This window comes from Ochotona princeps, chromosome X (genome assembly GCF_030435755.1).
Source record: "Ochotona princeps isolate mOchPri1 chromosome X, mOchPri1.hap1, whole genome shotgun sequence".
Lineage (NCBI taxonomy): Eukaryota > Metazoa > Chordata > Mammalia > Lagomorpha > Ochotonidae > Ochotona > Ochotona princeps.
The window spans coordinates 89,649,514-89,663,687 of NC_080865.1; the positions used below are offsets into that span (position 1 = coordinate 89,649,514).

The 14,174-nt window shown below is 38.3% G+C and overlaps 1 protein-coding gene across 3 annotated transcripts in view; it reads right to left on the minus strand.

Annotated features, from left to right (window-relative positions):
* The window catches only part of ENOX2 (ecto-NOX disulfide-thiol exchanger 2), a 291,281-nt gene that overhangs the window by 22,495 nt on the left and 254,612 nt on the right, over window positions 1-14,174 (minus strand). For all 3 annotated transcript variants that reach the window (XM_058659099.1, XM_058659098.1, XM_058659097.1), the window contains 3 exons: window positions 12,971-13,183; window positions 11,222-11,328; window positions 2,681-2,795 (listed from right to left, as the gene is read on the minus strand). In XM_058659099.1, the coding sequence (XP_058515082.1) occupies window positions 2,681-2,795; window positions 11,222-11,328; window positions 12,971-13,183 (435 nt within the window). The remainder of the gene's footprint in view (window positions 1-2,680; window positions 2,796-11,221; window positions 11,329-12,970; window positions 13,184-14,174) is intronic.

Genomic DNA, 14,174 nt, shown 5'->3' on the forward strand with positions numbered 1-14,174 from the left:
AAAACATGTAGCTGATGTAGATAAAAACTGAGGCCTCTCTCACTGGCTCACAGAGAGCAGGATTTCTGCAGCTGAGTACTACAGAAGCAAGATAGCAGAATTAGATACGATCGAGAGAAAGAAAAATGCACAAAAGTCCTTGAATTAAAACGAATTGAAACCTTCTGGGAGAACAGCTATTTGGTAAGCTCCATTAAGTCTATTGTAGATAGCTTTATTTGACAAAGCAGCATCCTGGCATGTGGAACAGGAAAGAAAATAGCTCTAAGATGATCTGTCAGGGAGTTTCCAGTCTCTAAACGAATAAGATTCTGTGCAGTAGCCAATACTGCTTTTAACTCAAAAGAGATACAGAAGCAAAATGCAATTATATAACCCTAGTAAGTGCATTCAATCCGAATCTCCCACACACTCTTCTCCCCAAATAACTCCTCAAATGCAGCAATTTATCAAGTGGATGCTCAAACTTATGGCTGCATTTATTTCATGGTAGCACTGGATACACATTGTATACAATACAGTAGAGGTTCAGGTGGAAGCAATCACTGAAGTTAAAGATTAATCAGCTATAAAACATACTAGCTAAGCACTTAAATAATCTGAATAGCTCTGTTGTCTGTTTTGATTATGAGTTTTTAGTATCTATTTGCAGTAATTAGTTCACTATTCTGCAGATGCTAACTACTGATTATGAAGGGTTTATCCAACAGACAGCGGTTTGTACATTTAAGGACCTAATATATGGGGAAATAAACAAAATTCAGATATAACAACTAATAAATGTCTTTTAAAATAGTCTGACTTGGTGATTTTCTTTCCTTACTGGCTCTGTTCACAAGATAACATTCTCACTAACAACACAGTGGGTGTAGAGCTCCTGACTTCAATATATATATAGGTATTGGAACCGGAAATTCAGATTTGCATTATAATTCTCTCTCTCTCTCTCTTTCTCTCTCTCTCTCTCTCTCTCACACACACACACACACACTCACAGGAGACAATAAAGCACTATATCTCCAATCTTTAGCACAGTGCTAAGCAGATAAATGACTAGTAAAATAATTTAACCATTACAAAATCCCTGTTCTTACAAGTGTGGGAGTTGAGGTTTAGTGGCGTAGAAGTTCCTCCTAGGTCAAGGAGGGAAAAGCGAAAGCAGGGACCAGAACTGTGTTTTGTAATTTTAGTTTCAGTGCTTTTTTCCATTGTGCCTTCTCACAATCAAACTCGTAAGTTTATCTGAACATTTTCCTACAAATACTGGCCTTTTGGCTATTTCATTCTCCGCCATGACATCCAAGACAGTTCCTTATGAAACTGAAGTCTATGCTGTTGTCCTGTTGTTCAAAAATTGCCCAATGGCAGCCCCTGTGACCCACATTGTAGCCTCCAGCTCACAGTGGCACCCTGGCTATACAAGAACAAACGTCTTCACCAAAACAACTACTTGTGAACTCTCGTTTGTTTCCCAGTATGTCCCCAAGTAATCACAATGGAAGGCAGCAAATAGACTGTCACAAGCTGCAGATCCTATGCATTTGTGTATACATTTTCTTCTAATTCTTTTTATACAAATAGTTAATGTTATAAAGACACATTTGTCACAAATGTTTATGTCTATCCTTATAGGTCTTTACCATAAACCATATAACTTCTTTTTGTTTGTTTTTTTAATAATTTTTACTTGCTTATTTGAGAGGCAAAAAGTAGCTAGCTAGCTAGCTAGCTAGATTCATAGATAAATTCATAGATAGAATTTTCCTGTCTACTGGATTGCTCTTTAAGTAAAACAGCTCCTGGCTGTTGCTGAAGCTGGAAATTCAATTCACGTCTCCCATTACTATATTTTCCATGATTTTTTGTTTGTGTTAACATTCAAATCTTAAAAACGTATTATTAATTTTAAGGTATCAATGGTATAGGGATCTACCTATCTTCTCTAAAAGGTTGGTTATTTATTTATTTATGCTTTTGTTCTATTTCTATTACAACAAATATTAGTAGGTATTAACCAAACATGGAAAGAACAATGTTGCATACAAACGCAGAACTTCTTGGAAAGTAAGTGCACTATATGTGTGTGTGTGTGTGTGTGTGTGTGTGTATATATATATATATATATATATATATATATATATTTGTAATTTGAAAGGCAGAGAGACATATAGAGGAGGATGGAGCCAGACACATATTCTGTCTACTGGTTTAGTTCCCAAATACCCCAATCAGCCAGGACTGAGTGAAGCTTAAGTCAGGAGCTTGATACTCAATTCAGGACTCCTATGGGGTGACAGGGACCCAGTTACTTGATTTGTCATCCACTTCCTCCCAGGGTGAACCTAAGCAGGAAGCTAGCATTGGAAGTGGAATTGGACTCAAACCTAGCCACTCCAACATGGGGTGGAGCTGTCTCAATGGTATCTTAAACACTGCTAACTTTTGTTTTGAGAGTGCATTCTTAACTAGACACTTGTAGGGAAGAGGGGAAAGAAATGGAGACCACAGAAAAGCCTATGGTCACAGTGCTGATATGTACTAATCAGCATGTACATGTATGGCCTCACCAATTACTTCGAGTTGATGCCCAGTCTTGTGGGTTGATGCCCATGGAAGACTTGAAAATACCACCCCTGTGAGTACATGCTTATTAAACAAAGCAAGGCAGAATCATCTTTACCTGATTCCTCAGTTTCTTTTGTTTCCGTTGTTTCTTCTATTTCATCATCAGACATTTCCATTTCTTCTTCTCGTCTGATTCCCATTAGCTCATCATTATGAATGTTCCGAATTTCCTAAGGTGAAAAGTTATGTTAGTTATATTGAAGCACTGAAAATGTTAAGGAAATGAACATAGTTAAGAATACAATAAAGCAGCTTTTAAATGGCATTTTCAAATCACCCTTTGGAGTATGTTTAAGGAAAGGGCAAAGAACATGTTGAGACTGTGACAGTTGCACTGGAAAAAAGTAGATTTGCATACACTCTTGTTTTACATGAATCTTTCTGTCCAGACTCACAGTTCTACCAGTCTATGATTTTGGTCTCCCTCCTAAACCAGAAAGTTCCTCTAGTCAGGAAAGATTCCCTACACTGTACATGGCCTACTAGGTTTTCCCTTAAGCATTCTGCCATTTTTACTTTCCCATTGCTGCTTGCTATTCTCTTTTCTGTTATAGTTTTACTCAATATAACTGTTGAACTTTTTTTTTTCACAGTTTTTCAAGTCATAGAGAAATGAACCATCATTGGCAAGCTGCTACTAGGCTAACTCTCCACATGGATAATACCTATAATCTTTGGACAAAACAAAGCCCATAAATTTTGTGGCATTAGAGAGTGAACAGTCAAGCATACTCTGAAGATCAACTGACACTTTGAAGAAGAGAAAAGACAGAGTGAGACAGAGACAGAGATTAAAACTCTGTATATAAAATCCATTTAAATTTCTGCATTAACCCTGGTCCACAAAAGCATAGGGCAGATTTCAAACAGCATAGCTAAGGCTAAAAGAACTAAATACAGCTTTAAGTTGCTTATTCCACAGACAGAATATTCAGACTGAATCCAACCAAGTGAATTGATAATTAAAGAAAAACAAACAAACAAAAAACCCAAAATCAAAAACCATAGTCAACATTCTCCAAAAGAACATAACAGAATCCAGAGTCTTAATAACATAATATTCAGAAAATATTAACACTATTCAAAAAATCCCAAATTACTTGACATTTAAAGAATGAGATGGCCCATTCCCAAGAGAAAGGGGAACGAGTAGAGGCCAACTTTGAAATGATCTAGATGTATAATAAAAAGACAAGGAAGTAAAACAGCTATTGTAACTCTGCTCATGTATTAAAAGAAAAATGCTCATTATGAATGAAAAGATAGGAAAACTGAGCAGAGTAATAGAAACTGCAATAAAATGAGCCTAGGTTCTTTTGTCTGGAAATAAAAGTAATCAAGGGTTCTTTTTAGAAGTTGCTATTCTTCAGCTGATTTATCCCATCTTTTTAGTCATTATGAGCATATTTGCTTTATATAACAAGCATAATTATGATAGCTGCTTTAATTCTTTGTCTGCTAATTACTACATCTGGGTAATTTTAAGTCTGCAAAGCACAGTATCTCAATATATGAAATAAAATAATTGGATGAGCCTAAAATAGAATAAAGATAAAAGAACAAAGAGAGAACTTAAAGATAAATATATTCAATACAAACATATTCAATCTGAAAAACAGAACAAACGATCTGCTCAAACTAAACAGCGCCTTAGGCACTCATAGGATGGCAAGCAGAGGTATAACATACAAGTAAATGGAATCCCAGAGAGAATAAAGAGAATAATTTTAAAGAGCCCAGAGAACTCCTAGCAGGATATGTACGGAAAAAAGCATTTCTAGGAACATAATTGTCAAACTGCAGAAAGTTAAAGATGAAAAGGCATCCTATCCAGAGATAAATACCACATTATATTCTATCCAGAGAAAAATATTTGAAAGGTATGTCTTCTTGCAGAAACAATAAAGTCCAAGAGCCAGTAGAAATGTATTTTTAAAGTTCAAATTTCTTTAAAGTTTCAAAATAAAAATATTTATTTACTCAGAATTCCATAGTTGGAGAAAAATTCAAGAATGAAGATGAGAGCAATATATTTTCAGACAAAAATACATGCAAAAATTCATAATGAAAAGACTTGCTCTGTAACCAAAGCTGAAGAAAGTTTTTCAGGCCAAAGGAAAGTGCTACTAGATGTAAGCACAGACCTTTAGGGAGGTATTGACCTTTAGGGAGGAACAATTGAAATGATCAGAACCAGACTGGAAATCACAGTTAGTTAAAAAAAAAAAAAAAAAGTAAACCTGAGAACCATGTACTTGGAAGCAGCTTGCACCACTAGGTGCCTGTCAAAGGCTCCTTAGCATCGAGCAGAGCATTTGCTGTCTACGTTAGCCCCTGCTGGGCTGTCACACAAGATGCAGTCTAAGGTGGTCAGTGAAAACTGCCTCTATTTGGAGGGATTATAATGATTTCATTTAAAAAAAGTTTTTTACTAATTCATTTCTATTTATTTGAAAGGCAGATGGATAGACAGAGACAGCCAGAGAGAAATCTTCATTCACTGCTTTACGCACCAAATATGTGCAACAGGACTCGCCAAAGCACCGAGTCAGGAACTCCCTGTGGATTTCTCACCTGGCTGGCAAGTAATCAGATACTTGAGACACGATCCACTGCCTTCCAGGGCGTGCTTTACAAGAAACTGGAACTGGAGGCAGAGCTGGGGCTGGAATGCAGGCACTCTGATATGGAATGTGGACATTCCATACAGATTTCTTTATAATCAATGTTCTAACTAGTAATGACCTCAACTCATATCTTCCTACTAAGTGACTTTTGCCAGGAAGAAATAACGCTTCTTACTTCTATTCATTTTTTTAAAAACTGAAAGTAAGTAAACAGCTCTTTAAAAATAAGAGCCCCCCCCCCCAAAAGTGAGCCACTCAAGATCATCACTGCTAGATAAGAAATAATATGAAAATCAGATTCTAGCATAGCAACCTCCATGTGCTACGGGGACATTACTTAAAATAGAAGACAATAATGACTTGTTTGAAAAAATGAACTTTAAAGGGCTGTGCTGAGAGATTTTCTATGTCTTTTTCAAACTCACTGTACAGAGAACAATAAAGAAATTTCTCATTTTTGTGAATTTATTCTGTCTCAGAAGTCTAGTTTTCAGTTACCATCAGAGCTCTACTGGAAAGGTGATTATAATAAAGTTTGGCACAGGCAAATTTGGATATTGCACAACTTATTGCATTAGGAAAAGTTATGATTTCCTAGTTGCCTAACGAAAATATAGATTGTAGCAGGATAGAAGCAGAGACCAACTCTCAATTCACCAATGCACTTAACTCCAGAAATGTTACTGTATTTCTCAAAAGAGTAAATTGTGTTCCTTCTATGGAAGAATCTCACGTAGGGAGATATGAGAGCTACAACATGTCCTGTAGCTACTCAGCATCCACAAAGCATCTTCCTGCTTTGAGCTGGGCAAGCAACAATAATCTCTTCTGAGCTATATCAGAAAAGTTCAATACATTTATGTTATGGTTTATCTAGAGGCCTTTCACATCTTTAAAAATCCCTAGAGACATAACATATCTACGGGCAAGTGTTTATTTGAACGTGTCAAAATACTTCAGGAACATGAATTTCTAGCTGCTTTATCCAAAAATAAGATGAGTGTAAGAAAAAGTAAGGATGTTGCTCTAGTTGTTCAGTCAGTTAGGCAAAGTGGCAGAGACCAATAACCAATCCTTTTTAGCTAGAAAAAATTAAAGCCCAGATCATTATTCTCTAGAAACAGCCAATACTATGTCAGATGAATGGGTTGAAGGGCAAACAGAACTGCAGAGGTTATGGAGGGTGATACAAAGGTAGATGTATATGGAGCACTTAGCAAATTAATGCACTCCTGGAAAAAGTGGGCGAGATTTTCCTCCTTGAAAACTTTACCATTACAAAACTGGGTATCTGAGGTACTAACTTCCTCCATTCTCTAGTTGGATGAGCAAAGGTCTGCTTTAGGAAGAACCCTAACAAATACTTTTAGATTGAAGGACTGAAAGGCAGCATATACAGGACTATGTCAGAACATTAGTGAGAAAATGAAATTAAGTTTGGGATGAGTACTGTGCCACAGAGTGAAGATGCTGCTTGGGTCTCTGACCTGCCCTATCAGAGTGCCTCAGCTGATGTCTGCTCTATGCTTTTATTCCAGCTTCCTATCAATGCATATCCTGAGTGGTAGAAGATGATGATTCAAGTATCTGGTCCCTGCCACCCATGTGGGAGATCCTGACAGAGTTCTAGGCGCTTGGCTTCAGCCCTAGAAGTTGTGGGCATTTGCAGCATGAACCAGTGGATGGCCAATCCCTTGACTGTTTCTGTTGCTCTTTTAAAAATAAATAAATAAATAATAAACAAAAAAGCCACCAATTTTTAAAAAAGATAACTGTCTTGCTGCACAGGTATTTCTCTTAATAGATATTTTTTATTAACTTTCTGAAGACATTTCATAACTGAGGAATGTACTGTATCTAGCTTGGACATAGGTGCAGGCAGGGAGAGGACTCTGGGCCACTGAGGTGCAGACAGGGAAGGAAATAGCCACCTCCTAGATTTGTCCCAATTCCTTGATCTTTGGATCCAGTGCTGGAACCAAAGGGGGCGGGCAAAGGTGTGTAAGAACAATTTTCAACACTTTACATTTCTAAATCTATACCTGAAACTGACTGGGTCACATCATGATTAACTGCATGTAAAGAGGTAAGAATCCTCCCAAAGTTCCCATATCACTTTCGTGGCCTATTGTACATCTTTGGTGTTTTTTATTTCAATAGTGACCTGTTAGTTCCTGAAACACATTATAATGACTTTTAATCTTCCTAAGGATGTTTTTTCCCTGAAGCTTAGAAATTTACACACCACTCCACAATGGAGGACAGAACACATCCACACAGAATAAAAGTGAAACCTGAAATTAAAGGAAATGCATGAAAAGAATAACTTCTGTACTAGCAGACATTATTGATTTCTTACCAAGTAAGCAAATCATAAATCCTTACACATTAATTACCAACTCTAGCTTCACAAAAATTTATGTGGACTTAAATTCATTTTATTCACGTTTTATGATTGAAACATTATTATTAGAAAAGCAAATTTCCTTACCGAATGTGTGACAAGATTCTATTTGGCCAGACTTTCAACAGTAACAGGAAACTTGGTGGAAGAGGGGCTAGAGAAGGCTTTGAGAAGGAGCAGAGGAGAGGAAGATAGTTTCTGTACTTCTGAAGAATTTGATTTTGAGATACCTTTTAATATAATGAAGCAAACTGCAACAGAGGTCCTTTCTTGATCAATGTCTATTGTATGATATATCATGGAAATACAAATTAGGTTGATCTAAATTAGGTTATTATGTTTTTTGATGAGTAAAAGCCAATAGCTAGTTTTAGTGCAAATGAATTCTAAGCAAGAGTATGTAGATGACTTGAATATCTATTTTTAAGCAGTTCTTCAGAGTTTGGAACAGTAGGTTGGAAAATCTGAAAGTTCCTTTAGCAATCATTTTATTTTATAAGAAGATTGGCATTATTAAGTATCCTTCCCTCTGGCCCAATGGCCATGAGCATGCAAAGGGGTATCTCCTGCTGTCTCTATCTAGGGCTCTGGTTTTTATTTATGTATCTTCTAGGTTTTAGTCTTTAATTTAGGCCAACTTGAGAGAAACATAAAAGTTTTAAACGATTTTGTAGTAACAGTGTTTGTACAACATACAGAAGTACCAGTAACGTCTCTGTAGACACTAACTTTCAGCAAGGAAAAGCACTTTCAGCTTTTCTTACTGCCCTTTTCAATTGTAACTCAAAAAGTTCATGTAAAATAAGGGAACAGGTACTTTGTGACATGTGGAAGTCATCAGCTGACTTGTTCTTAGATGCAACTGGTAAAAAGGTTAAATGTCAAACACTTCTACCTTGATGAAACCTCTGACTTAGGAGTTGTAGCTTTGAAGTCTAGGTCCACAAAAAGCTTGTTGTAGACTGTCTTTGAGGTAATTTCCTGTAGGGTGCTAAGAGGATTCCACAATGCTCAAAGGACAGTTTCTTCACTTCCCACAGGAAGAATTCTTTCTGCAGAATTGCCTGCTATCAAGCAGAAGTTTGCAGAGAGGAAAAAAAAAAAAAACACCCAAAACAAAACCAAGCCAAACAAAAAACAGACAAAAACAAAAAGAAAAACTATACAAAGCAACTGTGATCTAAACAGGCATCAATATAAAGGAAAAAACATCTTTAGCTTTAGGTCATGAGCTAGATTGGCTCTGCGCTTGATTTTATTTAGCAAGACTTCAGTGTCTCCCAGATCTTGCTGAAGTCCCAGAACCAATGGCTCAGAGAGTATGATTTTATGAACATGTTTTCACTCATTTTCCCTGAAATGCTCCTGCTGGTGCTCAAATTGTTCCTAAATAAACCATCTCACATACTCCAATGAGAGAGGGAATTGCGTGTTTTCAACTTATAGGTTAGAAAATACAGGTGCACAAAGGTTAAGTGATTTACTCAAGACCACAAGACAGATCATACCAGAGCTCAGAATGACAATAATTTCTGGTTCACTTGCCCACTGTAGAAATTTGTGTAAATCATTTGATAGTTCTTTATTTCATGTCTACTTAATATGTAAAACATGGGATTCTATACCTACTCATCATAGCTCGGAGGGTTGTTAATAATATAATGAAATACAATTTATATTTTTTTCAAACTGTGCATTTTAACCCAATTCTAATTTAACCATTTCAAATAGTTGCCATTATTTCCAATATTTAGGCAAAAAAAAAAAAAAACAGACTGAGAAAGGCTGAAGAACTTGCTCAAAGTCTCACAGCTCTAACGAGTCAGAGCTGAGGTTTGAATTCATGTCCATTTCAAGTCCAACACACTTTGCATTACTTCATGTCTGTTGTGAGGCTCATTCAGGTGAGATAATCAGTGTTAAAGGGCTTTGTAAGAGAAAATGCAGATATAAACACTAAAACCACCAGCTGATCGGAGTGATGGACGGTGGCGGGCACTGTGCTTATTAGTAGTACATGTAGGAGCCTGGACTGGGAATGCCTCAAAGTTTTTTTAGGGGATTCCCCTGAACAAAATGGAGGAATCAAAGCAATTAACCAAGAAAAGATGGAAAATGGAGTAGATCAATCAACCACCTCAGCTATATGCTTCCAGCGGAAAACTGGACAAGGGGAAACTCTAAGATGGACTACGTCAATCAGTGGACTCTGTACCAGCCTCATCATACCTGGACTGTTGCTGATGATATGTTGGAGCTTCTAATTGATCAAGGTGACGCTCTGCTGGCTCTGCCTTCAAACCTGAGAGGGCCTCCCTAAGAGGCCGTTGAACTTGAACTGGACAAGTGGGATGCTGGACTCTGTATGGTGTGAGCTTTTAATTAGGGAATCTCAACGGAACTTGAGCTGTGGTTATGCATCAAGGTAAAGGAATTCACCATGGGGGAAGGGTTTGGGGTGAAGGGGGGGGAATCCCAGTACCTATGAAATTGTGTCATGTAATACAATGTAATTAATGAATAAATGAATATATATATATATATATATATATATATATATAAAATTGAAATAATCAGGTGCAAAAAATGTGAGGCAGTGGTTTGGGAGTTGAATGACATTATAGGGGTGCATAGAGAAAATGTTTACATGTTTATTTCTGGCATGTGGAGTTCACCCTCCCCCCATTTAAATCCATTTTCAGTGTGCTAGTATAATACATTTTTATTTTTAAGCAACAACAACAACAAAAAAACAGTATAAATGTGATTATGTAAATGCTGAGGAATATGATGATTCCCCACACTGGAAAGAGGATTCAAAAATGAAGCTGCAAACGATGTTCCTATATACACAGGTTGAAAGTATCACAGCTGGGTGGAGATGCTTCCACAGGAACTGAAAAACTCAAGGCATACCTGACACTGATTCTACAGGCAGATCAGTGACAACAAACCTCCCATCACGGTTTTTAACTCAGATTTGGAATCGCACATCACACATTCTAGTGTTACAATAAAAATGTCACTTGAGCAGCAGCAGGGAAGTGAGGGTCAACCTCAAGCTGAAACCAGAGTCCACTATTACCTCTATAGCTGCCACTTTATAAGAATGGCAGAACGACTTTGATAAAGGAAGCTCAGAGGTCTCAATGCTCTAAGACAGCACCAGGCAGCTTCTAGAGGCTTCAACTGTCAAGCCACTCTACTAGATGAAAGACAGCCCTAATATTACAAATACTAGATGCACAGATCAGTGATTATTGTTAGACCCCAGACTAGCAAGCCAGAAGAAGTAGACTGATAATTATCCCAGCTACATCTTCACTCCTAAGGGTTCCACACAGCAGAATGAATTTAAGATAACACATGCACATTTATTATCCATTTGGCAGCAGGTGGTCTGGACACAGTGACAGGCTATAGAAAATGTCTTGATGTTTCATTAGGTCAGTACTGTGACCATGGGAGCTTGGCACCATTTAATTCTAGCTAAACTCCAAATCAATAACTTGTTAAATAAAGGAACTGGCCCACACAGGTACTACCAGGGTACAAAGTTACCAACCTCAGCTTGTTTGCACCAAACACTGATGTTTTTGCGTTGGGCTTTTGTGAAGTGGTCCCATGCCTTCTGTTTGGAAGCGGAATGGTACACGGCCACTATCTGCTCAACTGCAGCATCAAGTCAACAGTTGGATTCAGCCACAGCATCATCCAGGGATGATATAATGGGGAATAAAAGAAATAAAAAGAGAAGCATTAGGCTGCTGGTATCTTCTATTTATGACAGTTTGCCAAGCTGTGATTGGGGTACCAAGATTTTAAATGGAACTGAAAGGAAGAGATGTTAATACACAGGAAGAAAAAAAGCAAAACTTCCGAAGGTTAAATGTAAGTTGTGTGTGTTCATTCAACCAGGAGAGGCAAGAGTGATAGAAAATGTGCTTTGCTTGTGTTTAGTTCAGTACAAGCGATTCCACACAGCACAGACGCAGGGGGAAAAGTACCTGCGACATTCCACACCAGCTCCTTTCATTAGCTAGCCCTCTGAAGTAAGCTTGGGTGCTTCACTGAGACACAATTCAGTTTTTAAACACTGTGATGTACGTTTAACTAAAAGCATTGAACCAAAACCTAGATGGATTGAATCTGTTTTAAGCCTCCCCAGACTGGCTTGTTGACCAGAGAAATGTAAGTTTCATGGAGGAATACTATGTAAGTACAGTCCTAGTGAGTATTTCCAGGGTCTCTTAAGATGTCAATGGGAAAATGTGCACAAATATTCTAGGTTTTTATCCTATCCAGTTCAAGACAATGGAAGCTTAGCTATGACTCTTTTGGGAGAAGAAAAGCAGGACAGGAGTCACTGACAGGATATTCACAGAAAATTCAGACCTATTATGTTTTCTTTACAGTCATGTTTGCACCCTGTCTTCTCATGATTTAAGGATTTACATTCTTACGATGACTGCTGTTTTCTATTTCTACTTAATTTGAAGTTCTTAGGACATGCGCTTTCATCTCCTAGATTTTATACCCATAAACAATTTAAAAATACACGAGGAAATGGAAAAATCCCTCAATTCCAATTACATAGGAATTAAATATGGGAAGTCAAGTATGAGGAGAGGGAACTATAATTGTTTAAAAGCAAAATCATAAAGCTCTATCCTTATTTTTAAGGTGAACACAGTTCCATACTGAAGATATATAACTGGCTATATAATTTCATAATATGGTGAACAAAAATATTACTTGAGATTTTATCTGATTTGTTTCATGTAACAGACCTTGCTAACGTTGGAATGCTACTTCTTTTTGAAATGGTCATTTCTGTGGTTTCTGACTCCATCCCAGTGTCTATGAAATTTAGAAAAGGTAGTGGAGGAAATGAAACAAAATGCGAAAATAAACATTTGTTTTTATTCCTTAGTATGCACTGCTAAAATAGAAGTCTTAAAAAGCATATAACATGATGATAATGACGTAATCCTAAGGAAAACAAGCTTTAAAATGCTGATGCTACATCCTAATTCTTGCAATAAAATATCTAAGCTTTCATTGGGGCCCAGAGCAAAATCATAGGATATGACTGAAGTTTCAGTGTTTCTAAAAAACTAAGATAGATAAACAGAAAAAAGGTGAAACCAGAGCTCTGGCATCTGGCAGTATAAGAACAGTACAAGGCAAGCAAGAGGGAAAGCTTGCCCCTTGACACAATATGGCTCAATCAGCATGTGCTCCTGGGTGGAGCAAATGATGACTACGTCAAGTACCCTTTTATCCTTCCAGCAGAACTCTAACTTCCACTCACATTGAATGAGAATCCCAGAGAGGGCCTGTTTGAAGTTCTCTTTTGCTTCTTCCATATCTTTCTCATGAGCAGCTTTTTCATTCACCAGGCGACGGACATGGCTGTTGGCCGACTGGATCATGGAGTAGAAGTTGTTGGCACTGCGACGGTTCACCTCTCCTCGCTCTATCCAGGTAAGCAAGGTCTGCACGGCTTCTGAGAATTTGGAATCATCTGAAAAGAGGAGTTTATATTTAGGACCCTTAAAGGTTACCATATCTCCATCATTTTCCTCAACATATTGGCAAAGAGGCTAGCGGTGGATAAATGCAGTGCTGGGGCACGGGAGCCATGTGGGCACAGGTGGCAGGCAGGCAGGCAGACAGGCAGAAGGGAAGACGCAACAGTCAATCTGATTGGTCGTGGTCTATCAAGAATTTTCAGAAAGAAAATCCTTTCTGCTCTCCTGAAAAAACTTTTCTGTACGTAGAGTATAGTTTCTGACATTTTGCACAAATGTTTAACCTCTGTGATGGTGTGTGTCTGTGTGAGAGAAGGTTAGGACCGAGAATGAGAGGCAGTGAGGCAGAAATGGAAAGGGAGATGGGATAGAGGGGGTTAGGGAGGGAAGGAACGAGAAGTCAGCAGTAGGTTACCTAAGAATTTTACAATTCTGGGGTTCAGCAGGATAGCAGCGTAGTGGTAAAAGTCCTCGCCTTGCACACGCTGGGATCTCATATGGGTGCTGGTTCTAATCCTGGCTGCCCCGCTTCCCATCCAGCTCCCTGCTTGTGCCAGGGAAAGCAGTCGAGGACGGCCCAAAGCCTTGGGACCCTGCACCTGCATGGGAGACCTGGAAGAGCTCCTGGCTCCTGCTTCGGATTGGCTCAACTCGAGCCGTTGCGGCTACTTGGGGAGGGAAGATCTTCCTCTCTTGTCTTTCCTCCTCTCTATATCTGCCTTTCCAATAAGAAAATAAATAAATCTTATCAGAACAACAGCCAGGAGCTCTGAGCGGTCTGCAGAACAACAGTAAGCTTCCTTTGGGACTAGGGAGAGGAGCTTTCTCTGGTCCTTACTTAGTTCCAACTTTGGATCCCCACCTTTTCTTGCAATGACCATCAGGGTCGCTAGGAGCCCCCCATCCCAAAACACACACAGACACACACAAGAATGGATAGAGAACAACAAGGAAAGCATAGAACCAGACAGGAAACGGTCAGCG